This window comes from Phytophthora sojae (assembly GCF_000149755.1).
Source record: "Phytophthora sojae unplaced genomic scaffold PHYSOscaffold_8, whole genome shotgun sequence".
In the NCBI taxonomy this organism is placed as follows: domain Eukaryota; phylum Oomycota; class Peronosporomycetes; order Peronosporales; family Peronosporaceae; genus Phytophthora; species Phytophthora sojae.
This window is the reverse complement of record NW_009258122.1, coordinates 1,310,424-1,335,323: the sequence shown is the minus strand read 5'-3', so window position 1 is coordinate 1,335,323 and position 24,900 is coordinate 1,310,424. Positions and strand designations below refer to the sequence as shown.

Here is a 24,900-nt window from a genome sequence, read left to right as displayed (position 1 = left end):
CGCCGCTTGGAAGAGGGGCTTGGGCAGGGCGTCTATGCGAAACTGACCTCCCCCTCCGTCGCAGCTTTATCCGATGTTCTGGATGCCTGTGAGCTGCAGCAAGTAGCCGATAATCCATCCGCAGGCCGCGGCAATTGTGCCGTTAATCGCCATGGAGCCGCCCGACTTCCACATCTTCTGGCCGACGAACTTGCCCTTAACCGCGCCCAGCAGGAAGAGCGTGACGACCGTGAGGAAGCACGACAGGTACAACGTCGTCTCCGGGCTCATGTCGATGCCCGGGATGAGGTTCACGAGGTACGAGAGCAGCGGGATGACGCCGAAGAGCATGAAGGAGACGAAGGTGATGACGCCGCCCATGAGCGGCGAGTCGTCCTCGTCCACGGGCATGAGGTTGAGCTCCTCGACCATCATGATGTCGATGAAGGCCTCCTTGTACTTGGCCAGCGTGTGCACCACGAGCAGCGCGTCGTCCGTGGAGATGCCCTTCTTCTCGTAGAGCTCCACCATCTCCTCGATCTCGCCCTCGGGGTAGTTCTCGAACTCCCAGAGCTCGCGCGAGCGCTCGTGGTTGGCCAGGTCGGCCTCGGCCTGGCTGCTGAGCATGTCTCCGAGCCCCATGCTGAGCCCGTCGGCCACCAGGTGGGCCAGGCCGATGATGAGGATGACCGAGTGCGGCAGGCCCGAGCCGGCCACGGACGTGACGGTCGCGAAGGTCGTGATGATGCCGTCCAGGCCGCCGTACACGGCGCTCTTGATGTGCTCGCCGCCCGTCATGTGGTTCTCCTGCGCGTGCGTGTGGCTGCCCATCTCCATCTTGAGCTGGTGCAGCAGGCGCGACTGCTCGGCGTCCCCGCGCCCGAAGGCGTTCTTGACGTCCACCATCACCTGGCTGTAGCTCGTGCTGCCGTAGTCTATGCGGCTGCCGGCCGAGCCGTTGCTGTTGATCCCGGTGGTGCTGTTGCTCGTGCTGCCGTTGGAGCTCATGGTGGTGGGCGATGCGTGTGTGTGTGTGTGTGTGTGTGTGGAGGGGCTGGGATCGCCTTCGGACCGCGGATTAGATGGCTGGTGTGCTTGAAGGCAGATTCGCGAGTGAGCTGCTGCGGTGCGATCCAACGTGTGCGGGATAAATAAGAGTCTCTTGAGTGAGACTCTCGCAAATAAGAGTGGGGCAGTTTAGAAACGATAGAAACGCAGGCAGAAAGGGCACGCGATTAACGCTTTGCATGCTGGGCAGTGCAAGAAGCGGGTCAAAGTGCCGCAGTGAGGAGACCGCGCGTGAAGCAGGCGGACGACACGCAGCGAGACAGTTTTCGCTGCAGCCTGCCAACGCCGCCTTCGTTCGCGCTCCTCGGGGGAGTTCAGTACGATTTACAGTGAGTTAGAGCTTTTTTAGGCCCTTCGTCTGAATTCCTCGTTAGGTCAGCAAGCCGTGCAGTGCCGGTGTCTTGGTTGCTGCGATGAGTTGCAGCGAGAGTGTGTCACAATGCAGTTCCTCGACGGCGTGAATAACATGGTGTCGAGAACAAACCGGTGGCGCAGAGCGCCGCACTGGAGACCACGCCTGACAGACAAAGGGCGGACCTGAATAAGAAGTGGGCGAGTGTCTGCTGCCACATCCCGCTTCTGTGATGATCTCGTTGGCGGAGGTAGCCAGCTGGGCTGGGCTACTAATCCTGGATGCTTATTCAGAGTGCGCAGAACAGCGCTCAGTTCGCGCAGCGCACTGCAGACAGGACCAGGGTGATTTGAATCATTCCAACGCCAGAGAGCAGCACCGGACTGCCTTGTTGGGGGTTTGAGCACCTTATCGGTAATGCTTGTGTCCGTGCTTGACGACACTTGCCACGCGCTGCTCGTGCGTCGAACCAATTGCAGTGCTGCACTGCAAAACTTACAACTTTTTCACAACTAAGTTGTGTAAGACTTGTGTTAAAAATGATACCCTGAGTAAAAGAAGTGAGGTTAGAAATAGGTCGTCACACACCAAAGATACTGTAACGGACGCTTCAACTCTTCAACTCGAAATCTTCGCCCACAAGGCACGGCGACCACGTATTTCTCTGTCTCTGTCTGTACAGCGATTCCTGGCTTTGGTTTTTCGTCACTCATCGCGCTGAATCTGCTGCGTCCAGCGACGCAGGCGCGCTCTGGAGCCAGCATTGCTGCTGCCACGTCAAACGCAACGTGGGACTCGCAAGAAGAGCGTAATGATTGCGATTGTCACAACCATCATTCCAGGGAATGCTTATCGCGTACGTCAGCAGCATTCGGCGTCATTCCGGTGGTCCTGGCCACCCTCCTTGGAGAAGCTGCATTAGTGTACGGTAGCCTGCACTCGGAGGTGGCAATGCTCACTAAAAAGGTTGCGAAATACAATGCGCTTCCGACTTGTAGGACTTGTCGGGCAAGCATGAAATGTACCAGCTCCATGCTGTACGTAGACTTCAGATCAATAAGTGCAGTCCTTTATCACCCCTCGCACGAAAACTTCACTTCCCATACATTCGATAGAATGAACAGCAATTTGGTAGTCTGCTGCTATTTCGAGCGCTCGTCCTCCACTTACTTACAGAGAAATGCCAAGGATAAGCCCCAGCGAGCCCCAAGTCTATTCATGGCTCACCACCACATGACCAAAGTTGGGTGTGATCGGCATGTTCCTCCTCCCCGGTGGTCTGAGCTCGTTGCTGCCGCTGCTATTGGCTGTCTGGCCTATTTGGGGCAACCCCACCCTTCGGATGAGACGTCAAGGCACTTGGTTGGAGTCGAGGGAGTCTCCATAGTTGGCACGCCCAACGCCCATCAAATTCCGATCAGCTCTGTGGAAGGCAACCACCAGCGTGCAGCGCGGGCTTGAGTTCACTCGGCTTGTGGCTCGTGTCGTGTTCAGACCAGCGCTCGCTTCGCCCCAACTAATCAACCAACAAACATGGCGTCGTCACCTCCGCGTGCGAAAACGTCTCCGGGCAAGTCGCCGCCTAAAGCACCTGGAAGCCCAGTGCACCAAGCGTTCACGGACATCAAGTCCTCTTGCGGTGAACAAGTGGATTCCCGCAAGGTCACGGCACCCGTGACGGTCTTCGGTAGCGGTACTCGACCCCGAACGACTAATGGCTCCAAGTCTCCAGGCCCCGGCGCCTACCAGATCCCGTCATCTATCGGCAAGCCGGTATTGTCCACGATGGTTCAGGCCCCAGCGTGCTCCATCAGCGGGCGTGAAAAGTTCGGCTCCACCTCTGACCTTAAGTTGTCGGCGAAGTTCCCGGGCCCCGGCGACTACACCACCGCCATCGTCAATCCACGCGAACGAGCAGCCCCCAGCTATTCTCTTGGCAAGAAATGGTCCCCCATGCCGGGACAGAAGAAATTCCCGGGTCCAGGTGCCTATGAGACCACTCCGACAATTGGCCGCACCGTCCTATCCACGCAGAAGACCAACCCGATGTCGTCATTCCCCAAGGTTGAACGAAAGCCACTACGCACATCAAGCACGGCGGACGTTGGACCTGGCCAGTACGCTGTCGTTGTCGAGGCTGTGGGCCGGCAGGCAGTATCGACGCTCACGTCAGCAGCAGCGTACTCCTTCGGCACCGAGTCGCGTACTAAGACTAGCCGCTCGACCGCTGACTCCGTCCCAGGTCCGAACTCGTACGAAGCAAAGAGCTCTGTTGGCAAGCAGGTGGAATCCACGTATCGCACGGCTCCCAAGTGCTCTATGTCTGGCCGGACCAAGTTCGGCAGCCACTTCTAGCCTGATCAACGAACCACTATGGTAGAACTAGTCTAGACATCGCAGAGAAACAACGACAAAAAAAGAAACCAGACGACCGAGACACGAGGCAAGCTCAGCATTCTTCCCAAAATGTATCTATCTATCAAGGCACCCTTTTGGTCGCATAGCATGCCACCGCGTGCTCCAGTTGCCTAGATCTCGCTCTTGCTCTCACATCACCACAAACAGGAATGAAAAAAGAAATGTCCGGCGCCTTACTGACTTAGAGCAGGCTTCTTTTCTTCCTCGTCCTCATCTTCATCGTCCTCGCCCTCCGCCGCATGCTGCATCTTCCAGGCACGAACTCGTTCGAACTCGTTGTAGTGCTGCTTCCGCTTCTGGGCGAAGTTAGGGTCCTTCACCAGCTTTATCCCTTCCGCATCGCGCGCTGCAAAGCTCAGTCCCCCCGACGCCGACGACACGCTCGAACTCTCATCGTCGCTGCTGTCCCACTCACTTTTCTTCTTGTCCTTGACGTCCTGCAGCTTGGACTGCAGCTCGTCCCACTAAAAGTTTACGAGAAATATTTTACAACCATTAAAATAAATTACCAAAGTTATAAACCGGTAAAAAATATTAGCTGAAAATTACCTGGATTGGCGGCTGCGCCTCGCGGCCCGAGAGGCTGCGGGCGGGCGAGACGCCTCCGTGCTCGTCGCTCTCGGCGTAGTAGTGGTAGGGCGTGTTGGGCTCGTCGATCTTCATGCGCGTGCCGCGGTCCAGGTCGTGCAGAGCGATGGTCTCCTCGTCCCATGTCACACGCGCGTTGGCGTTGGCGTGCGCGTGGCTGCGGTCGGTCACGAGCGCCTTGTGCTCGGGCGCAGGCTTGGGCTTCTCCTCCTCCATGCTGGTCGAATGAAGGGGATCTGGTGCGAGTCCAGAGATGGTACGATCTAGTGTACTATTTGTGAGAAATTGGGGACAGGAGTAAATGCACAAGCTTTAACAGAATAAGGTGTAGTTTGCTTCAACTTGCTCCAAAACAAGTCAGGTTGTAGTGCCCTGCAACGGTAAGATTGGAGAAATCGGTGCATACCGGTACGGTACAGTTGACATGCACAATACTAGAGTGCGTTGTCGGTGTTAAGAAGGCGAAGGAATGAGGTTGGATCGTTGCCAAGCGCGACCTGAAGTGTAGGACGGAAACTTTGTATTCGGATATGCCACATTTACATGTGACTTTCCGCCTCGACATCATCATCTGCATCTGTATTCTATTTGATGTCTACATCGAAATAAACGTACGGGGGATACAGCAAACGGATGCTGGGAAACAGCTTGGATCATTGTGTACAGTATAACTTACGCTCCCGATGGTCTTACGCGACCTCAAAAGCAATAAACATGGAGCATTTCGCATTGAGATTTTATGAGCAACGCGGAAATGGCTTCAGTGGGCGACAACGTTACAGTTTAGAGCAGCTTGCTCTCTATCTTTTGAGGTTTTGACATAAATCATAAACAACTCTTTTCAATCAGAACAATCGGACGCTGTGCATACCGTATACAGCTAGCGGATTGCATTAATCGTGAGCCTTCCAGCTTCGTCTCTATGGTGCCAAACCGTTGACGGCAAACTTGCCAAGTTTATAGCTTTGTGGCGTCAAGTTGGTGGTACTGTATAATAGACAACTGCGCCCGTCACAGTCCATGTGGTGAGGAAGATGGTTGCGTGTTTCATGTTGGTTCGTCGCACACTACGGAATCCACCGCAGTCCACGGATACGATACATGTACAGCCAAATCTCGCGACGATTTCGCAGCTGCAGTGGCAGAACAACTACCGGTAATGCGTGTACCGTAGGCCCAATTCCATGACACCATGAGTGCGAGTCGAAATGGAGGTCATCTTTCGTTCCATCCGGCACGAGAGCAAGCACAATCACCTACGGCCTCTCCTCACGAAGGCACGATTCAGCGATTGTGCCGACGCCGTGTAGCGGCCGATCCCAAGACGTACACTGTACACCGGATACCTATATGGTAGTAGTATGTTAGCACAAAGTGTACGAATTTGCGTAACGTCTTATCATGCAGCTCAGTGGACAGTCCATTGTGGCGAATCCGTCCATCGACCTGCCGTCTTCGTCAACGCTCCCAGCCACGGCTTTTACGGAATGAACATGTCAGGATACGAAGACACTTTGTGTGCCAACAAGGGTCCTCAGCTGTACGCCAAGTCGTACATCAATGGCGCCGTTGACTTCATCTTTGGACTACAGTCCAAGTCTTGGTTCGAGTCCTGCGATCTCGAGTCGATCGGTAATGGTTCCATCACTGCTAACGGCAACAGCAACAGCTCAAACCTGTCTGAGTACGTCATCAACAACGCCCGCGTATTCGGCCACTTCAACAAGTCGTCCGCTTACCTCGGACGTCCGTGGTACCCGTACGCCCGCGTCGTCTTCCAGAACAGCGAGCTCGGCGACGTCGTTAGTCCTAAGGGATGGAATCAGTGGAACAAGGACAACAACACGGCCAATGTGTACTTCAAGGAGTTCAACAACCGCGGCCCCAGAGCGGGTAAGGGCCAGCGCGTCGCGTTCAGCGGACAGCTTGATGCCGCCGTGCCCATTACGGACATCCTGGGCGACGACTACGAGTCACAGTGGTATGTCGACAAACAGTTCTTGTAGAGTCTCTTTCGCTGTCTCGGCTCCTAGAGTTTTCGTCGAGTCGGGATACATGTTAATCGCCATGTAGCAACTTTTTCAATGTACTGCAGCTCTAGCTGTGTTGAAGTTTTGATACTCTTCACATACAGTGATACCTCTATAAATGACACCTAGTTCGCTCGGTCTAACACGCTGTTTCAGTTAAAGAATTGATCAGATAAAGAAATGGCTGCACTTCTAATGGCTACATTTTCATATGTTCGGTGCACCGTACAAGGGCTTTCTTTACCTGGTACCCCTCCAGCATTTTTGTACTCTTGTTTTGTTTCGTCTTCACACAGACAGAACTTACGGTAGGCGCGGTATTGTCTGTTCCTACTCCTTCTTCTCATTGGTATTAGCAGAATCGCATCCCCTCAGGTTGTACGTGAGTTTCAATACAGTGAGGTTATGGGAATATTTGTTGTCCCGATATCCTGCCACTATGCCTGCAGTTTTATCTTTTGCTTGGTATCTACCGCATAGCCCCTAGTTGTCTCAACATCATAATATTTTAGTTTTTCGTAAAATATATATGTACGCTGCGCTGATTGTAAAATACTGTGGCTAGCTTATTTATCAGTATTTAGTTACTGCAAACTCTTTGTTCCAACTTAGCATCCCAAATAAAATTTCTCTCTTCGCTCGATTTGTTGTGGCGGGAGTAGTGGTAGCAATGGCATACGTGGGAGGAGGCAGGCAAGTGATTGAGAAATATATATATGAGTTTGGATCTATTACTACGGCGTCCATTTAGAGGGTTGAGGCGCCAATAATGGCGACCATTTAGAGAATAAAGAGGTTTTTGATCAGTTATAGAACACCTATAGTGAAATCCATATAATCCCGTTTGCAGTCGAGGAATCCTAACCAGATAGGGAACACATAGTCCACTGATGACGGCGGGCTGCTCGTGCTGGTTGATCATTGCGTTCACCATGTGCTGGCCGCTCGTCATGATGAAGGCGTTGCTGGCAATGATAGCAAGCTGCTCCTGGATGCCTTCCAGACTGGCAATGGGCACCTTGAACCGACCAGTTAGAGGGGTTCATTTAGGGAGGTGCCACTGTACTTCGAAGTAGTACCGTAAAACTGTAATCCTCTATAATGAAAGGACGTGGTACTCTACAACCTGATATCCAGGTACCTATCAGAACTTCTGATTCAGAAGTTGACGTACTTCCCGTCGAACGTTCAAAGTGGTTCCGAGGTAATGGAATGGGTACCCGGTCGTCCGTCGGGTAACCGCGATTTGTATCGGAGTCGTTGCATGAGTAAAGATGCTATTCACTGCTGCCTTCGCTTCTTCGTAGGGAACAAACCAAAAAGGCGATGAGTTCACTATCTTGGCTTGATCAAGCAGCAGTGATTTACCTTTCATCCATTACTGCGGGCGAAATCGCCGCCGCCGACATCACCACACATTTGTTGCGTACGCTTTCCGAGTTTGCAAAGGATGCTGCAAGCTGGTCTCAAATGGATTCACGCATTACAGAAAGTATATTTACAAACCACGATGCTTCACTTCTTTGCCGATGAGATGCAGCCCTTCGCACTGGAGCTGGTAGGTAGCACTTTAGCGCCAAGCATGCGCGTACTGAAAGTTCTTATAGGAGCGACCGGATGAGCGGACACCTCTGTGCTCGACCGATGCTGTAGCCAAAATCGCAGCGATCACTCGCTGCTGCGTCTATCTCTTCCATCTTGTTCTCTGTCGCTCAGCTCCTCCAACGTCAGCGGCGACCGGGAAGACGGAGACTTCATCTCGACGTTCTCCTCAGCCAGATTACCAAGGGGCAACGGGCCGAACGACACCGAGCGGCGACGACTGTCCTTGACTGACGAGCTGGCCTACGAGTCGCTCTCGAAGGACCAGGCACTCACGCTCGGGAGCTCGCCGACCTCGTCCTTGTCGTCTTCACCCGGATACTCCTCGTCCGGCTGCGCAACGCGAAGCTTCGGGTAGTCTGCGGCCTCGGCATCCTGCTGCGCCATGTCGACATCGTCGGCTTCCGCGAAGTCCGAGAGATCGTAGTCGCTCTCGCCGGCGCTGCTGCACTGGGCGTCGGCGTCCTCGTTCTCGTCGTCCACGTAGCCCTCCTCCTCGTAGCTGTAGTGGGGCGATGGTCTTCACGACCTGACCACGCACTGGGCTGTCGATCGAGGATGATCAGAGCCAAGCTGGCGTAGGATAAGACCACGAGGTGGCTAGATTAGAGCAGGTATCCTACTAGAGCTTGTAGGCGTATCTGAGGTCTATCTAACCTCCTCACTCTAGAACTTGAGAACAACCAAACAAGCAAGGAGTTCAAAGGAAGCGCCAGCTTCCCTCGTGACTGTGTTCATTCGAAACCCACTACAAAGTTAACTTTAGTGTCGACGGAATCGACATGGACAACACAACTACGTCGACGAATGCTACCACCGCTGCGGCTGACAATGTGGCTCCGCCAGCGGCTAGCTCAGGAAGGATGCTACGACCGAGGAACCCCACGGCACGAGCAGGCCAAGCCAAGTCGAACAGAGGCAAGGGCAAGAAACCTGCTCGGAAAGCAAGAGTGAGCGAACCTAGTGAACCCAATACCGACTCCACCCTCGTTGGGCTAGGAGGAGGTTTGGCCTTTCGGTCCGCAAACCAGGACATCGAGATCCCAACTGTGGCGCATCCCATTTTCGCTGTTTCAGCAGCGCCCAAGGTGGAGGACATCTCGCATGAGGCGCTCACCCGCTGGGTTGACCTCCGACTGGAGTACGAGGAGATCATGCGGGCGCGCTGTGAGTCGTCTGGTGAAGATTGGAAGTCTGTGATGAGATCGGTGCGGAACTCTTTCGATGACAGTTTCTTGGAGACGCTGTGCGAGACCAAGTGGGAAAAGAAGAAAGAGGACCTGACAGATGAGTTCATTTGGGAGTGGATAATGAAAACGGTGCAGAGCTTCAAGAACATCGCTCTTCCGAACATTGATCAGCTCTTCCAAGGGTAACTTGTGATGTCGAACTTGAAGACCGACGTTGACGCCCGAGTGATGGACTACTTTCATCTGTGCAACACGATCGTAAAAAACAATGGTTTGACTGCGCTTTTCTCGGACGAGGAAGGTATCAAGAAGAAGTGTAAGATCCTGTTGAATTGCCTGCCCAGTGAACTGAAGGTGAGGGTGAAAAATGAAATCGATTTTCGCCTACCTCTGGCCAAGTCGAACGTCTCCGTGCTCTTCAAGATCGTGAGCGAGAAAGCTTTGGAGGTTGATCGAGAAGACTTGGCGTTGAAACGAAACAAGAGAAGACCTTCTGATGCAGAGTCGTCTTGACCGGCGTCGGTCCGACCTGTAAAGAAGGCTCGGATGGTGTCAGACGTCAGGGCAACGCAGGGAAACTACACTAAACCAGCGTCTCGGCCGATATTTCAGGAGGGTTCCGAGCAGAGTGCGACAAGATCGATGTGGGGTTGTTGGGCCTGTGGCGGCAAGCACAAACGGGCCGACTGCCCCAACAAGAACGAAGGCAACTCCATGGCGGGGCGCAAGCCGAAACCTGGGGGGCACCATAATGCTCAAGCGAATTAGGGAGTGTCTACCCAGTGGGGCTGGGAAACCCCGTGTTTTGCGTGTCAATGACGTTGTTGATGTGGAGTATTGTCCAGACTCTGGTGCTGATACATCGATTATCAGTTCGAAGACCCTACAAAAAATTGGTGAGCATGCTGTGCAGTGTGAAGTGATGAAATTGCAAATCCCGTCGAGTGCAAATTACCTGGAGGAAAGAAGACGTGGGCACATCAAATGACGAAATTGCGCTTGTCGCTCGTGACAGCCGCAGGCCCGGTGAGTATCAACAAGCCGGTGACGTGTTTAATCCTCGAGAATGATGATGAAGAGTTTTTGCTTGGGAACGATGTGTTGAAGATGCTTGGTATTGATGTTGGGAGACAATTGGAGCTTCTGGCAGCGCCAAGTAGAGATGATGGAGAGGATGACGATGAGGAACCTGATGTGGCGAATGGCAGCAATGCGGATGATGATATTCGTAAAGCTGTCGAGTTGATGATTGAATGAGCAGTGCAGGAAGGATTTCCCGTGAGCAAAGTTGAACGCCTGCGTACCATCGTCTATGCTTACGACGTTTGGAGGCTGGTACTCGGTGACGACCCTCCTGCGGACGTAGAACCAATGCGCGTGCACATGAAAGCAGGCTGCAGGCCGTTCAAAGCTAAAGCACGGAAGTACGCACCAGAGTATCAAGCGTTTCTGGAGTCGATCAACGACATGCTTGTCAAACTTGGGTGAGAATATGAAAACCCAACGAGTCGTTGGGCTTGTGCCGCATTGCCTTTGCGCAAACGTGGAGGTGGTGAGTTCCGGCAGACTGTGGATTACAAACCAATGAACGCGCAAACGGAGCCCATGGCAGGAGTGATGCCCAACCTGCATGTAGACTTGGAAAATGTACGGGGCAGCAGACACTTTGGCCTTTTCGATTTCATAAAAGGTTATTGGCAGCTACCTTTGGCCAAGGAGTGTCAAGAGCTCCTATCGTACATGACGCACAGGAAGATCTACACTCCACGACGCGTACCTCAAGGCAGCGCAGATGCAGCACTGTACTTCCAGTCCACCATGGAGCGTTGCTACGCCGCACTGTTGTACAAGCATTTATTAGTCTGGATTGACGATCTCTTGCTGTACGCCCCCGATGTTGACACCTACCTGGACAAACTGCAGGAGCAGCTTGAGCTCACGGCAAAGTTCGGTTTTAAGCTGAGTGCCGCCAAGTCCTGCCTGTACAAGCAAGAAGTAAAATGGTGTGGTAAGATAATCAATGGGGAAGGAGTGAAACATGACCCAGAGCGAATTGCTGCTTTGCGAAGTATGCCGTATCCAACGAATGCAGGCGAGCTGCAACAATTCCTGTGTTCTACGAACTGGATGCGCGGCAGTATCATTGACTATGCACGACTCGCTCGCCCTTCGCAAGATACACTAGATCAAGCGATGACTAAAGCCTCGAGACGTACTAAGCGTGCAGCTTCGGGCATCCCAGTCGCACTTACCTCGTCAGAGCGCGAGGCGTACGACGAGATGAAGCGAGCTCTAGCTGAGTCAGCTAGCCTCGCGTTCCCGAAGCCGGACGCGGAAATGATTCTCCTGACTGATGCCTCGGATGTGGGCTGGTCTGTAATCGTCTCGCAAGTGCCTGAGTGGAAACAAGGTGCTGAGATTCAGGACCAGCAGCACGAACTATTGATTTGTCTCGGTGGTACGCTCACTGGTGCTCAGAGAAACTGGAGTATCATCGAAAAGGAGTCATACCCAATCATCATGGCATGTGATAAGCTCAGTTACCTGTTGCTGCGTCCTGGTGGCTTTCGCATGTACTGCGACCACCGCAACCTGATACATGTATTCGCACATGGCAAAGAAGTTAAAAAGCACGTACGCGGGAAACTTCTGAGGTGGGCCATGAAACTAATGGAATACCGCTACAGTATCGAGCATATCGACGGAACCAGCAACGTTTGGGCCGACATGGTTTCTCGGTGGGCCTGTGCGAGTGGAATGCCAAATGTGGCGGTGAAGCGTGTGACGTTGAGACGGCAGCGTGAAGACAACGAGCCTAAAGACCAAAATAGACGCCGCCAACGTATTCGACCATTTAGTGACGGTACTATCGTGTGGCCTACGGTGCAAGAACTGCAGGAGGCTCAACAGCGGCACATTGTGAGCCTGCCTAAACGCTTGAAGCGTGGTGATAACGGAATTCTGTGCAGGGATGGTTGCATTTGGATCCCAGACTATGAGCCTGCCCTACTGCAGCGGCTACTTGTGGTCGCTCACTGTGGCGTGCAGGGCCACAGAGGTCGCGAAGCCTTAATGGCTGTCATGAATCGACGAGTTTACGTACGGAATCTCTCAGCCATGGTCAAAACCTTTCTTGCTGACTGTTTGATGTGTCAGCATGTAAAAGGGGGAAGATTGTAACCAGACCATGGGCTGACACCTTCCGTTGTAAGGATCGAAATGGAGCACTGCACTGGGATTATCTGCATCTAGGAGAATCCTACGGTACCTACAAGTATCTATTGGTACTTAAGGACGATGCGACTCATTTTTGTGAGTTGGTACCATGTGCAACACCGAGTGCAGTAGTGACTGCTGAGGCCATTCTCGATTGGCACAGTAGATTTGGAGCCCCCCAAGTGTGGATTAGTGACCAAGGGAGTCACTTTAAGGATCAAGTGATGATTGAAGTGGCGAAGCGACTTGGTTGCCAGCAACGGTTCACCGTGGCTTACAGCCCGTGGACTGATGGAACTATAGAGAGATTGAACCGAGATATTATTCAAGTTTTGCGTGTGCTTTGTCTCGAAAACAAAGTGGATATTCGAGATTGGCCATATTTTATCTCGGCGGTGCAGTCAAATTTGAATCACACACCGGTACCTTCTTTGGGAAACAAGGCTCCCGTGGAATTGTTTTGTGTTCTACCTGCAGTCTCTCCTCTAGATTTCACTTTTGAGAAAGACACTGAGACTTTTGTCGAGATTGGCATCAACTCAGAGCAGATTCAGAAGAACCTTGACAAACTACGAGTGTGTGTACAGGAGATGCACAGGAAAGTGGAGATAGCGAGGTCGGATTAAACCAGGCGTAATCAGGCGATGCAAAAAGGGCAAGGAAACCAAATTTCGATGTTGGAGATTACGTTTTGAGATCTCGTGTAGACCAGAAACACAACGACAAGCTTTTAGTCACGTGGACAGGCCCGTACCAAGTGGTTGGTTCAGACGAACACTCTTTCCGTGTCCAGCATTTAGTGACTGGTGCGGAGGCAGACGTGCACTCTTCGCGTCTCAAGTTCTATGCGGATGATTCGTTTGAGGTGACAGAGGAAATACGGGAGCACGTGGCTGCTCAGGGTATTGTCCTTACTGTTGCGGAGCTCAAGGATCACCGATGGAACTCGGCCAAGAGATGTTTCGAGGCTCTGGTAGGGTGGAAAGGTCTGGAACCAATTGAGGACTCTTGGGAGTCTCTCAGTTCTTTGTACAAGGACATTCCCGTGATGGTGAAGCAGTATGCGTCTGGTAAGAGCGACTTGGAGTTTGTTTCAGCAGTCGAGCAACTTTAAAACTTCAAGTTGAAGTGCTAAAGTTACCACTGGTAAGGTGTACCGCAATTCGGGTACATGGGTACATTCAAGCAACATTCCTGTAAGGCCAACATTTGATCACCACTCTCAACGGCGTGGTCAAGTCTGGGTGGGGCGGTGAAGTGGGGCGATGGTCTTCACGACCTGACCACGCACTGGGCTGTCGATCGAGGATGATCAGAGCCAAGCTGGCGTAGGATAAGACCACGAGGTGGTTAGATTAGAGCAGGTATCCTACTAGAGCTTGTAGGCCTATCTGAGGTCTATCTAACCTCCTCACTCTAGAACTTGAGAACAACCAAACAAGCAAGGAGTTCAAAGGAAGCGCCAGCTTTCCTCGTGACTGTGTTCATTCGAAACCCACTACAGTAGCCGAGCTCGGAGGCCGACAGGAACGTGGTCTTGGCGCACGTGGCCACCATGGACTGGATGAGGTTGTGCTTGCAGTTGAAGACCACGGTGGCCCCGTCGGCCGCACCCTTCTGCTGCTGCAGCGCTTTGTGCAGGCGCACGCGGGAGCGCAGCGTGCGCTTGAGGTTGCTCAGCAGCACGCGCTCGCGCTGGTCCTCACGGCGCAGCAGCTTGAGCTCGTCCGCCAGGTCCTTGAGCAGCTCGGCGTGGCCCAGCGTCTGCGCCTGCTCCAGGTCGTCGCGCAGCTCGGCCAGCTGCTCGGCGCGCTGGCGCTGGCTCAGCACGTTCTCCACGATGTGCGCGCGCAGCAGCTCCGTCTCGTCCGCCACGGCCTGCAGGCGGCGCGCCAGGCGCTCGCGGCGGCGGCGCAGCATGTCGCCCACCTGTTTGCTGGAGAAGGCCACGCACTTGAGCGCCTTGAGCACCTGCTTGGAGTTCTCCGCCGGGTCGTCCGAGACCGAGAGCTGCGGCAGCGGCGCCATGGGCGACATCCACGCGATGGCGGCGGTGGACATTTGTGGCGATGGGGGTGGGAGGAGGAATAAAGTACTGTAGCGAGACGGACGGAGGGCAGACGATCAGCGTCCAGGAACCCCAAACGGATCAGGAGGCAGCGCGCGCGCTCTGTCTTCGAGTCAAAAGCGGAAGTGGTGCTGGCTGATGCCTGTGCGGTCGAGAGGCGGCGGCGGGCGTTCCGATCATCCTGCTTGCGGGCTGCGGCTACAATAAACGCGCGGGCCGAAGCGTCGTCTTTGCTGCAGGCCGGACGCAATGGCGATTGACTGGCGTTTTGTATGGCGGCCGTTTGACGTGTTTTTTCTGCCGAGCTAAAAAGTGCTTTTTTCTGGCGATTTTTGGGCCGGCCTACTTGAAGTCGCTCCTGGCCCTGGTCAAGGGAGGACGGCAACGGAGCTCCAAGACCAATCGCTTCTGCCTCGCCACATGTAGTAACGCTTAAACAACACTGCTACATGTCCTGGGCAAAGGAGAGGGCTTGTCTGCAAGACGCAGCCACCGCTATCATGGGGGCGCTGGTCTTGGCGGTCGATATGTTAAACTGCAAATGACGGTTGAAAGGATCCTTCGTGACGACAGCACCGTCGCCGGTGATACCCGATCTTTGTTTTTCGTATTGGAGGGATCGCCGGTAATGCTGTATGTACCCTCACTTCCGACATCGGTTTTTTCTATCGGATTTAAAGGGGGATTGTATTTGCTTGGGTTTAAGCTGTATTTTGGCTCATGGAGGTCAAGCTCATCATGGTCGCAGATCCATTGAGAGGCAAGACTACATGTATGGATAGCACCAGCAGTGCGAGACGAGTTTAGCGCACATCGTACCGCAGATTACCTCGCTCCATTGCATTGGCGTTAGCTGGTCTTTGTAGGCCTTCTCCAAAAGCTCCGTCCGTGGGCGGCTGCAGGCTCAGCGCGCCGAACACGACTCAGCTCCAGCCCCAGTAGCATGGGCTAAGATATAGCGCAGGCACTTCGCGCTTGAGCTCTCCGTTTCGCTGTACGAGGCACTGTCGGCGCACGTGCTGGACGCGTCCACAGGGACGTACGTTTCCTGGGTGGCGTCGAGCAGCTTTTTCCTATCCGCGGCGGCGCTGCTCTTCGCCTTCGTCCCGCGAGAGGTCTACCAGGAGCTGGCGGGGTGCCACACCCAGCAGTAGTAGCAGCAGCAGCAGCAGCGCAGAATTCTTCTTGCGTCATCGCCGTGTCTTCATCATGCTTCTTCACACTTGCCCCCGATGCTCCTCACTGCTGCCTGCCAAAATGTGATGAATGGTTTTGGCGCGAAAACCTCGTAACGATCAATATATATTAGCTAGGTCTTCTGCAACCTTATAAATATAAACACAGTAAAACTCAGAAGTAATAAGGAGTATTAGGTGTCGGAAGTAAGGGTACCTACAGTGGTGATCCTGGAACTTGCCAGTCGAAAGATATTAGCGGCAACTTGTACACACTTTCGAGACTCAACCCGAAAACGGTAATGCTGTTCGCTAGGCTGCTACGTGTGTCTGGCTGCTGTCGATCGAGCAGCGACAAACGGACTGCCGCCAAAACCGATCGCACCGACGTACAGCGGCCGGGTTTCCCATTCGGTGGACCTCAATGCAAAGAAATTGTCTGGAGCGCCCAACACCGCGTTTCTTTTGCGTCGATCCGAAACATTCGCAAAAACCATTATAGCTATTTCCAATAACAATTTTGAATATTAAAGACAAAATAATGGGAGTAGCTAGTTTGTGGTCTTGATAATTGTAAAAAAAAACGCTTTTTTAAAAGCGTTAAAAACGCAATATAATATTGCAATCATTCAAGCGCCAGTATCAAACCTTCCCATTTATTACATAAACATTATTTATTATACATGTGTCCACTTCGCACAACATCGAATGGATGTTCCGGTAACCAGGCGGTGTCCCGCTACACGGCGCACTACCCGGGGTTTTTGCATACTTTATCTTTTATATAGGGGTGCTCCTTGTTTAGAATTCACCCCCTTTCGGTTAATGACGGGACTGAACTCGTTATCTTGAAGAATGCCATCGAACTACTGGCGGCCGACTCGTTGAATTGGGAGAACTCGCGGACGTTGTTCGGTTGAAGTCTAGCCCAAAGGTCTTAAGTTACTTGACATTTTTTATTATAGTATCACAAATATTCTAAAAAAAATGCCGAAGAAAACATATTGTATGTTTTAGCAGGTTGTACTACGACAACCCTACAGGAATTTGGAGTCGACAAACCACTGAGACTTGTAGTCGTCGCCCAGGATTTCCGTCATGGCCACCGGCGCATCCAGCTGTCCGCTGAACGACACGCGCTTGTCGGTTGCCGCAGCGGGGCCGCTGTTCTTGAACTCCTTAAAGTACACGTTAGCCGTGTTATTGTCGCCGTTCCATGACTGCCATCCCTCGGGTCGACGACATCTCCGAGCTCGGTGTTCTGGAAAACGACGCGAGCGTAAGGGTGCCACGGGCGACCCAGGTACGCAGTTCCATTGCCAGAACCGAACACGCGTCCATTATTAATGACGTACTCGGACAGGTTCGAGCTGTTGAGGTTGCCGTTGGCGGTGATGGCTCCATTACCAATCGACTCGATGTCACAGTTCTCGAACCACACCTTAGAGAGCTGACCAAAGATGAAATCGACAGCTCCACTGATGTACGACTTGGTATAACGCTGACGGCCGGTATTCGCGTACATGGTATCTTGATAGCCAGTAACGTTGCAGCCGTAGAAGCCGCTTGTGGTCGTGTTGACGAACAGCGCGATGGACTGGCCGAGCTGATTAATTTTGGGCTCGGGGTTGGCGACGTTAAGGTTGTATATTTTCACGGAGCCCGTTTTGAAGCCCAACGTACTCGTCACCGAGTTGCGTTCGACCTTAATCGAAGTCGGGACGTCCTTCTGCGCCATTTTGTGCGTGATAGTCACTTGGTTATCAGCGTACGACTCCGTGTTGCACGTGTATCCCTGCACCACCAGCGGTCCGTTCAGCTTCGGAACCATCGCCTGCTCCTCGTAGACACCCGGGAACCCGAAGAGGCTGTGCTCCGCCGTCGTGTTGGGTAGATGGGCGACGCCCTCCGTGACAGTCTTAAAGCTGCCGGGATGCGCACCTGTGGCATCGACGACGATGGCACCTGTCGGTGGCTGAGTGCGCGCGTTCGGCCTGGTACACTTGGCATCGGCCAGTGCGCTCGACACAAGACTGGCGAGAATCACGAGTGGGGCAACGATTTGCATTGCCGTTGAGTCGAGCTGAGAAGTACGGTGAAAAACTCAAAGTGAGCCTGACACCGTAGACCGTGCTGAAGCCGATGACATCTACGGTGGCGTTCATTGGTGCAGTCGTCGTCCGTCCGTATTGATGTGGGTCCTGGCCGTAATTACACCCTAGAAACCATACCGGCGAGATCCGCCGTGCTTACTCGCAGTGCTGCAAGGATAGAAGGGAAGACCGGGATTGGAGATTGTATTTGAGTTTCACGTAGCGATATTATACCGAAAGCGACTTCTATCACAGCAGCTACGAGTTTTCGGAGTGCGCTTCACATAAAGTTGAGCCAGAAATGAGAGTGGCGTGAGTGTAAATCTGCGGAATGAATTGCATTTTTAGGGAGTTTGCCATCGATCTCGCCACAATGGGGGAGTGGATTTGTTAGCTGGTCATATTGATTAAGGGAGCGCTTATACATTGAAGACCTGCCGAGACATTATATATTAGACACACAAATTGAAGAGATGCAGAGGTTGGCCATTGTGTAGCCGCTGTGCAGTGCGCGGTGGAAGCGAAGTCGATGGCTCCTGCCACGAATCATCGTGAGAGTCTTCACTAAAGGCAATAGCCCCTAATGCCCAGGCCTCCCTAATTGGGGGAAATCCTGCATTTCCCCCAATTAGATTAATAGAGGGACGACTTGAGGATTTAAAATGGGTATGGTGGGGACGATAGTGAAAGTAAGATACAGTCAAACCTGTTTATATGAGGCCCTGTTGGTGACCATCTACTACAATGACTCATATAAAATGGACTCAGTTAAAAAAATTATGTGGTGCACGTAAAGAAATCGTGCATAGTTCGCTGCCGCTTTGCCTTCACCGTAGCCTCTCGATCCAAAGCGGTCACGGTCTGTAAAGCTCTTCGTTCTCTGTCAGTCTGCTCTCCGCATTGCAGCAGAAATGCAGCCAGCTCCATGCAGTGTCTCAGAGCAATGGCAGGTTGAACTGCGGGTTCCTGTTCCTCCTCTTCCTCCTGCTCGTCCTGCGAAACTGCATCACTTCCTGCCGCTTCGTCCACTAGCACATCTGACTCGTGCACAGGAACGTCTTCGTCCACTGCCAGATACTCACTAGCGCTAACAGCGCCCTCCCACCTCGATAGCATCGCCGTTAACTCCTTCATCTCGTTGCTGGATACCTCCTCAATGTAATCCGTGTCAGCACGGGTCCTTCCTAGCATCTTTCCTCCCAAAATGCGAGTCTTGACCCAGCAATTTGTAATTGTCGTTGGCGTCACACCCGCCCAAGCATCAATGGAGAATTGGACAGCTTCCAGTACGTTGAGCTTGCGTGTAATGTTAGCTTCAAGTGCATCCAAACACCACCGCACAAAATACTTTCGGTACCGAGCCTTGAACGACCGGATAATACCTGAATAAAAAAAACACCGTAATAGAGTTGGTTAGTTTAGGCTACACCTCAATATAGATAAAATATTTACCTGCATCCAGCGGCTGTACGGCGGATGTCATGTTAGGAGGGAGGAAGTGAACAGTCACATGAGTCAGGTTTCGTAGAATCTTGTGGCATGAAGCATTGTCGACTAGAAGTAGGACCTTGCGATTGGCGGCCGCCATTCTCATGTTGAAGAGGTGCAGCCATTCGTCAAAAATGACGGATGTCATCCAGGCGTTCTTGGAGAACTTGTACAATATAGATTTACCTTTAATCGCCGCTCCCTTTTTAAAGCACCTCGGGTTTTTGGCCGAACCGATGACTATTGGGTCGAGCTTGTCGGAGCCAGTCGCGTTGCAGCAGAAGGCCAAAGTCAAACGTTGCTTCTCCTTTTTCTTGTAAGTCGTAGCTAGCGTTCGATTAGGCGCTAAGGGATAGAAAAGCGCCGTTTCGTCGAAGTTGAACACATTCTCGGGTGTAAACTGCGCCACCAACTCTTGTAGCTCTAGCCTCGCATCTCGCACTTCATCAGCTTCTACAGCGCCACCTTCGCCGTGTAGCGTATGGGAGCGGATCCCATTGCGCTTCTTAAAGCTTTGAAGCCAGCCGTTGCTTAGCCGGAGCTGCGTTGCATCGATGCCTAAGCGCTCCGCCAGCTCATGCGCCTTCAGCAGGAGCACGTCGTCCGCCATCGCCGTTTTAGCTTCGTTCTGAAAGAAAAATTCCCTCAGTTCCCGCTCGAACTGAGGGAATTTCACTCGGCGCCGCTTGGTCGCACTCAGGTCGACGTGGCTGAAGTAGGAAGAAGGCAGGTTGCGCAGTCGGGCGAGTGTGGCACGGCTGACCCGGGCCTTGAAAGTTGCGTAGATCCACTCGGCGAGCATGGGGTTGTTCATGCCAGGATTCTGCTTGAGCTTTAGGTGCACTTGGAGCTTTTGTTCTAGCGTCAGACAGGTGCGAGGAGACATGACGAGCGAAGAAGGCTTGCGGTAGGCGTTGAGTGTTGAGCAGTGGTGCTTTGAAGAGTATGTGGCCGTGAGCAGTGTGAATCAAATAAACAGGTGAGACCTAATTTGGTCCCCAAAATGTGACTCATATACCTTGTATGCATATAAACAGAGATCATACAAAAACTAAGTGAAATATTTGGTAGCGACAAAGCCTGCATCAAATAAACGGCATGGCTCAAATAGAGAGGATCATATAAACAGGTTTGACTGTAAATATCTTAGGATTGGCATAGCCGGTGCTAATTTGGATTCAACCTATGATATTCAAAGTGTTACGGTTCATCCGCATACGAATTAGCTAGAAACGAATGTCAGCGAAAGAATTATATATCACTAATCGTGATAAAAGTTTTGACTAGCTCTGTAACTTTGCTTGATCGGTAGGGCTTACGTATTTATATTGGCGCCGCTTTACTTAAATTAAGTATGTAATTTATTAACATAGCCTGTGATAAAACTGCTCCTAAACTTGCATTCTTCTGTAGCATCGCCTACAGACCAACGGCCTCTTCCAGTTCGCGGTTAGCTCGCCGTCCGTTTGAGCTTAAATGCTACTTGCCAATACCACCAATTACGGAAATTTGACAATATTTGTGATGAGTGGGGATGGTTTGGGGGTCGATCCATTACCGGAGAAACACGCTTCCACCTGAGTATGTTCCTGTTTGTTTGGGGTCTGAGTGAGCTCGATGCTTATCAAGCCACATAACTATCTGACAATAGCTTGCCAACATGAATTCACCTCAGAACCATAGTATTTTTGTGGGGGATGGGAACAGGTCTTAACAGGGGTATAGTGGGGGAAATGGTCCCCATTTCCCCCAATGAGGGAGGCCTGCTAATGCCATCTGAAAAGGACTCCAACTCCTCGGACTGAACGTCCTCCTCGCTCACAGGAGGTATTTTGCTTACCACGAACTACAGTAGGGAGATCTAACGTTAGTTTGCATAGAGCATCGGAATCAAGTCGTCGCAGCGAAGCTGAATCCTATAATAGCCGACGACACGACACCGGGAAGCAAGCGCCCATTAACCGGGCCAGCGCCGCCCTCTCAAGGAAACGTGAACATCCTTTTGTAACTCACCGACAGCTCAGTTACAGTATCTGTACCGCCCGGCACAGCCCTAATAGTACGTGAGTCGAAATATTCGAGTACCAAATCTCGAAGTAATTTGTTTATTTGTGCACGTCGCTGAGGGGGGGGGGATGTCGCTCCATGTCTTCCGTCATTTAGCTTGAACGTTCTGTAAGCCGCATAAGCTTACATACGGTACATGCGCGCAGAGGTCATCTTAGCGAATCAAGTCTGTAATTTGTGTTGTGAGTCACGCTCCCTCCCCTCACCTACAGTAGTACAGTAATTTGCCTCAATAGCGCAGTCGTGGCATCCAATAACCTGCTGAAACGGGTAGCTGTCTATACCCCAAATCCACCCAATGGGAGGCCCGCTAGCCTCTCCTATGCACTATCTTAAATAATGTATACATGTAGCCATTGCGCTATTAAGGCAAATTACTGTACTCTACAGTGTACCTGCCCTAAAACGTCTTAATATAAAGAGACGAACACCGCTGCTAATGGGAACTGTTTGCTTAGGAGGCAGGACGCAGAGGGTCTCGATCTATAATAGCCAAGATGTTGCCGCAAGTGCGTTTGGGGCGACGCGGGGGACGCAGCAGCGAATTTATTCACTGGATACTTTTCAACCTCATGCCTCACTCTTTTGAGCAACAACCCGTGAGCCGGTGCGACTTGTCAAATTGACGGTTCATCGACGAGGCGGTTCCACTGCCGCTGAAGCAGATGGTGTTTCAGTTGTTGGCTCGCGCGCCAGCGGCACCATGGACAGCGCGCGAAGCATGCGCAGTGTGTTGCTTTCGTGGCCAAAGATTCCAGTTCGGCAACGCTACATGTAGATGTATGCAGTGCGAGCTGACACATGCCTAACTGCATCGATGCATACCTTCGAGGTGCCAACGCCCACTGGTACCCTAGACTTTGAAGGTCGAAACATTACCAACCACTACATCAACGTTTTGCGCGGGAGTGATCTACGTGTAGACACATCACAGAGTTAGCGTTATCCATGGACTCTGGTGTCCGCAGGTATACAACTAGGGTATTTTGCAGTCGGATTCAATCGATCGGTGATGTATATGCTTGTGCTGGTGTGGTACATGTACACCCTACCCTGTACAGTACGCTCGAGCCGTTTTCGCAAAAAGCTCTGCGTCTGCATGCAAAACAAATCAACGCCACATTGACCGCTTGTGGCCCCTAGCTGGTCGCATCTGTCAATCCGTAGTTATAGCAGCTGTCCCACTTACATGTACAGTAGACCTTAAAACGAGTTTGTCAGCGCTCTATCAGACTCTCAGCACTACACGATTTTGCTATGATACACTTGTCGAAGACTGAGGTCGTCCCAACCGAGATTAGCTACTCGCTATTGAAGGTGATCTTCGTTAAATACTTAAGCAAGTCCGAATAGCTTAGCTCGGGGCGTAGGATTGATCTAATCGGTAGTTTGGCGCTATATCGGAAATTTCACAATAGACCTGGGAAAATGCTCAATGACCCAGCACGCTGTACTTGTCGGTCAAACTGGACACTTCTGGCCTTTCTTGGCGCCGATCTCGACATCACCGGCAGTGGCGCCGAGTCCACTTGTGTATTTAAGTAGCCTGGTTAACTAACAAACGACATGCCTGCATACAGTGGAGCTCGAGCGCCCCGCGAAGAAGCAGTCGACAGTTGCCTGGTAAATTCAGCTCAATGAAGCCCAGCCTGCACGGCGTGCGTCTGCTGCTAGCCTGCCGCGAGCTTCGATGCGAAGAAGCGTGACCGCAAGCGTTGCGGACCTCATCCGCAGCATTTTCCGCATCCGTCGCGACATCGAAGGAGCAGGTGCAGGAGGGATGATAATGACGCGACAGTGTTCAGCATCTTAAATAAGTGAGTCTAAGTAGTCTACCCGAAGAGATTAAGCGACTTTGTGTGTGCCATGCACTCGATTAGAACCGAGTATGGTCGTAAAATACTGAGTGACTTCGGAAATATCAAATCTCCGTTGCTTTGTTGCTTTCCCCACCGTTTCACTTTGCAACGAACCAAATCTCTGAGTGGGCACAAATACAACAACGAATTTCGCAATAGATCACCTACTCGGTTTGAGTTCTAGTGTGCTTGTGCGGCCGTCCGATCCTATGATGGACGTACAGTTTATAGCTGGCCGCACAATGCTGCGTTGCGTGCGTAATGCAACTTCGCAGACGAACACCCAAAAGAGCATGTCAACCAAATCTATGTTGACCTCCAGTGTGTCGACGCTGGCCCAGTTCAGCCCACTTTGAGTTTTTCTCCTCACTCCCCAACTCGAATCAAGAACAACCATGCAGATTTTTGCCCCTCTCATTGCTCTTGCCGGCCTTGCGCCGAGCGTGCAAGCCTTCACCTCGTGCAGCGGACCGGATGCGCGTATTCAGCCCCCGGTCGGTGCCACCGTCGTCGACGCCACTGGTGCCCACCGTGGTAGCTTCAAGACCATTGCGGAGGCCGCGGCCCACCTGCCCAACACAATCGCTACGGTGGAGCACACGCTCTTCATTTACCCGGGCGTGTACGAGGAGCAGGTCACGATCCCCAAGCGGAAGGGTCGCCTTGTGGTGCAGGGCTTCACGTGCAACACGATGTCGTACGCCGACAACCAGGTGACCATCACGCACGCTATGGCCCAGAAGGACGTCCCCACCACCGTGACGAAGAACCGTAACGACGCCACCAGCACGCTGCTGCTCAAGGCCAGCGACGTGAAGATCTACAACCTCAATGTTGCCAACACGGCCGGTGATGTTGGCCAGGCCATCGCCACGAAGGTCGACGGCGCCAACTACGGCATCTACGCCTGCAACTTTACTGGATACCAGGACACGCTTTACTCCAACAAGGGCCCGGAGCTCATTGCTAAGTCGTACATTAACGGCGCTATTGACTTCATCTTCGGCCTTTACGCGAAGGCGTGGTTCGAGTCCTGCGACATCGAAGTCATCGGCGACGGCTGCATCACCGCCAACGGCCGCACCAACAACTCCAACCCGTCCGAGTACGTCTTCAACAAGGCAAACGTGTTCGGCACTACCAAGGGCATCGGCTACCTGGGCCGCCCGTGGCGTCCGTACGCCAGCGTCGTGTTCCAGAACAGCAACATCAGCGATGTCATCAACTCGGACGGCTGGCAGAAGTGGAACGGCGACAATAACACGGCCAACGTGTACTTCAAGGAGTTCAACAACACCGGTGCTGGTGCGGCTACCGACAAGCGTGTGCCCTTCAGCGGAGTGCTGAACGCGTCGGTGCCTATCACGCAGATTCTGGGCGACAACTACGCGACCCAGTGGTGGGTTGACTCCAAGTTCATGTAAGTGGGGGGAGTTGATTTAACGATACTAGAGTCAGAGTGGTGCAGTAACCTGCTAAAACAATGCTAGATGTTTCCTTTTTCATACATTGTAGCTGTATACCGTTCTATTCGCAGTTCGAAGAACTGTCGATTGGGGAAGGTTTTTGGATGACATCGAACGACATTCACGCTACATTCGTCACTTCACCCCCGTGCGGATGACATCAAACAACATTCACACAACATCATACAGCACTCAATAGAATCCGGTCTGAATAGATGCGTATTCGCCTCGGAGCTTTCCT

At 52.4% G+C, this 24,900-nt stretch overlaps 10 protein-coding genes across 10 annotated transcripts; 4 read left to right on the top strand and 6 right to left on the bottom strand.

Moving 5' to 3' along the window:
- Window positions 1-66: 66 nt before the first annotated feature.
- PHYSODRAFT_304534 (hypothetical protein) lies at window positions 67-987 on the bottom strand (the record flags this gene model as incomplete). The annotated part of the gene is made up of 1 exon (XM_009535221.1): window positions 67-987. One exon carries the CDS (start codon window positions 985-987, stop codon window positions 67-69), a length of 921 nt encoding a protein of 306 aa, XP_009533516.1.
- A 499-nt stretch (window positions 988-1,486) lies between these two features.
- Window positions 1,487-3,754, top strand: PHYSODRAFT_347554 (hypothetical protein; the record flags this gene model as incomplete). Its single annotated transcript, XM_009535220.1, has 2 exons — window positions 1,487-1,516; window positions 2,894-3,754. The coding sequence occupies 2 exons, from the start codon at window positions 1,487-1,489 to the stop codon at window positions 3,752-3,754; spliced, it is 891 nt and encodes a 296-aa protein (XP_009533515.1).
- A 113-nt stretch (window positions 3,755-3,867) lies between these two features.
- Window positions 3,868-4,621, bottom strand: PHYSODRAFT_347553 (hypothetical protein; the record flags this gene model as incomplete). Its single annotated transcript, XM_009535219.1, has 2 exons — window positions 3,868-4,281; window positions 4,367-4,621. 2 exons carry the CDS (start codon window positions 4,619-4,621, stop codon window positions 3,991-3,993), a joined length of 546 nt encoding a protein of 181 aa, XP_009533514.1. The 3' UTR covers window positions 3,868-3,990.
- Window positions 4,622-5,766: 1,145 nt separating this feature from the next.
- PHYSODRAFT_520974 (hypothetical protein) lies at window positions 5,767-6,411 on the top strand (the record flags this gene model as incomplete). Its single annotated transcript, XM_009535218.1, has 1 exon — window positions 5,767-6,411. One exon carries the CDS (start codon window positions 5,767-5,769, stop codon window positions 6,409-6,411), a length of 645 nt encoding a protein of 214 aa, XP_009533513.1.
- A 1,692-nt stretch (window positions 6,412-8,103) lies between these two features.
- On the bottom strand, window positions 8,104-8,821 carry PHYSODRAFT_337540 (hypothetical protein; the record flags this gene model as incomplete). Its single annotated transcript, XM_009535217.1, has 3 exons — window positions 8,104-8,280; window positions 8,314-8,539; window positions 8,811-8,821. 3 exons carry the CDS (start codon window positions 8,819-8,821, stop codon window positions 8,104-8,106), a joined length of 414 nt encoding a protein of 137 aa, XP_009533512.1.
- Window positions 8,822-13,140: 4,319 nt separating this feature from the next.
- PHYSODRAFT_519542 (hypothetical protein) lies at window positions 13,141-13,557 on the top strand (the record flags this gene model as incomplete). The annotated part of the gene is made up of 1 exon (XM_009535216.1): window positions 13,141-13,557. A coding segment is annotated over one exon (417 nt), but the record flags the coding sequence as incomplete, so codon positions are not given.
- Window positions 13,558-13,859: 302 nt separating this feature from the next.
- PHYSODRAFT_337538 (hypothetical protein) lies at window positions 13,860-14,504 on the bottom strand (the record flags this gene model as incomplete). Its single annotated transcript, XM_009535215.1, has 1 exon — window positions 13,860-14,504. The coding sequence occupies one exon, from the start codon at window positions 14,502-14,504 to the stop codon at window positions 13,860-13,862; it is 645 nt and encodes a 214-aa protein (XP_009533510.1).
- Window positions 14,505-16,723: 2,219 nt separating this feature from the next.
- Window positions 16,724-17,754, bottom strand: PHYSODRAFT_260992 (hypothetical protein; the record flags this gene model as incomplete). The annotated part of the gene is made up of 2 exons (XM_009535214.1): window positions 16,724-16,931; window positions 17,042-17,754. The coding sequence occupies 2 exons, from the start codon at window positions 17,752-17,754 to the stop codon at window positions 16,724-16,726; spliced, it is 921 nt and encodes a 306-aa protein (XP_009533509.1).
- Window positions 17,755-18,556: 802 nt separating this feature from the next.
- On the bottom strand, window positions 18,557-19,877 carry PHYSODRAFT_521014 (hypothetical protein; the record flags this gene model as incomplete). The annotated part of the gene is made up of 2 exons (XM_009535915.1): window positions 18,557-19,161; window positions 19,232-19,877. 2 exons carry the CDS (start codon window positions 19,875-19,877, stop codon window positions 18,557-18,559), a joined length of 1,251 nt encoding a protein of 416 aa, XP_009534210.1.
- Window positions 19,878-23,588: 3,711 nt separating this feature from the next.
- Window positions 23,589-24,617, top strand: PHYSODRAFT_518641 (hypothetical protein; the record flags this gene model as incomplete). The annotated part of the gene is made up of 1 exon (XM_009535213.1): window positions 23,589-24,617. One exon carries the CDS (start codon window positions 23,589-23,591, stop codon window positions 24,615-24,617), a length of 1,029 nt encoding a protein of 342 aa, XP_009533508.1.
- Window positions 24,618-24,900: the final 283 nt, after the last annotated feature.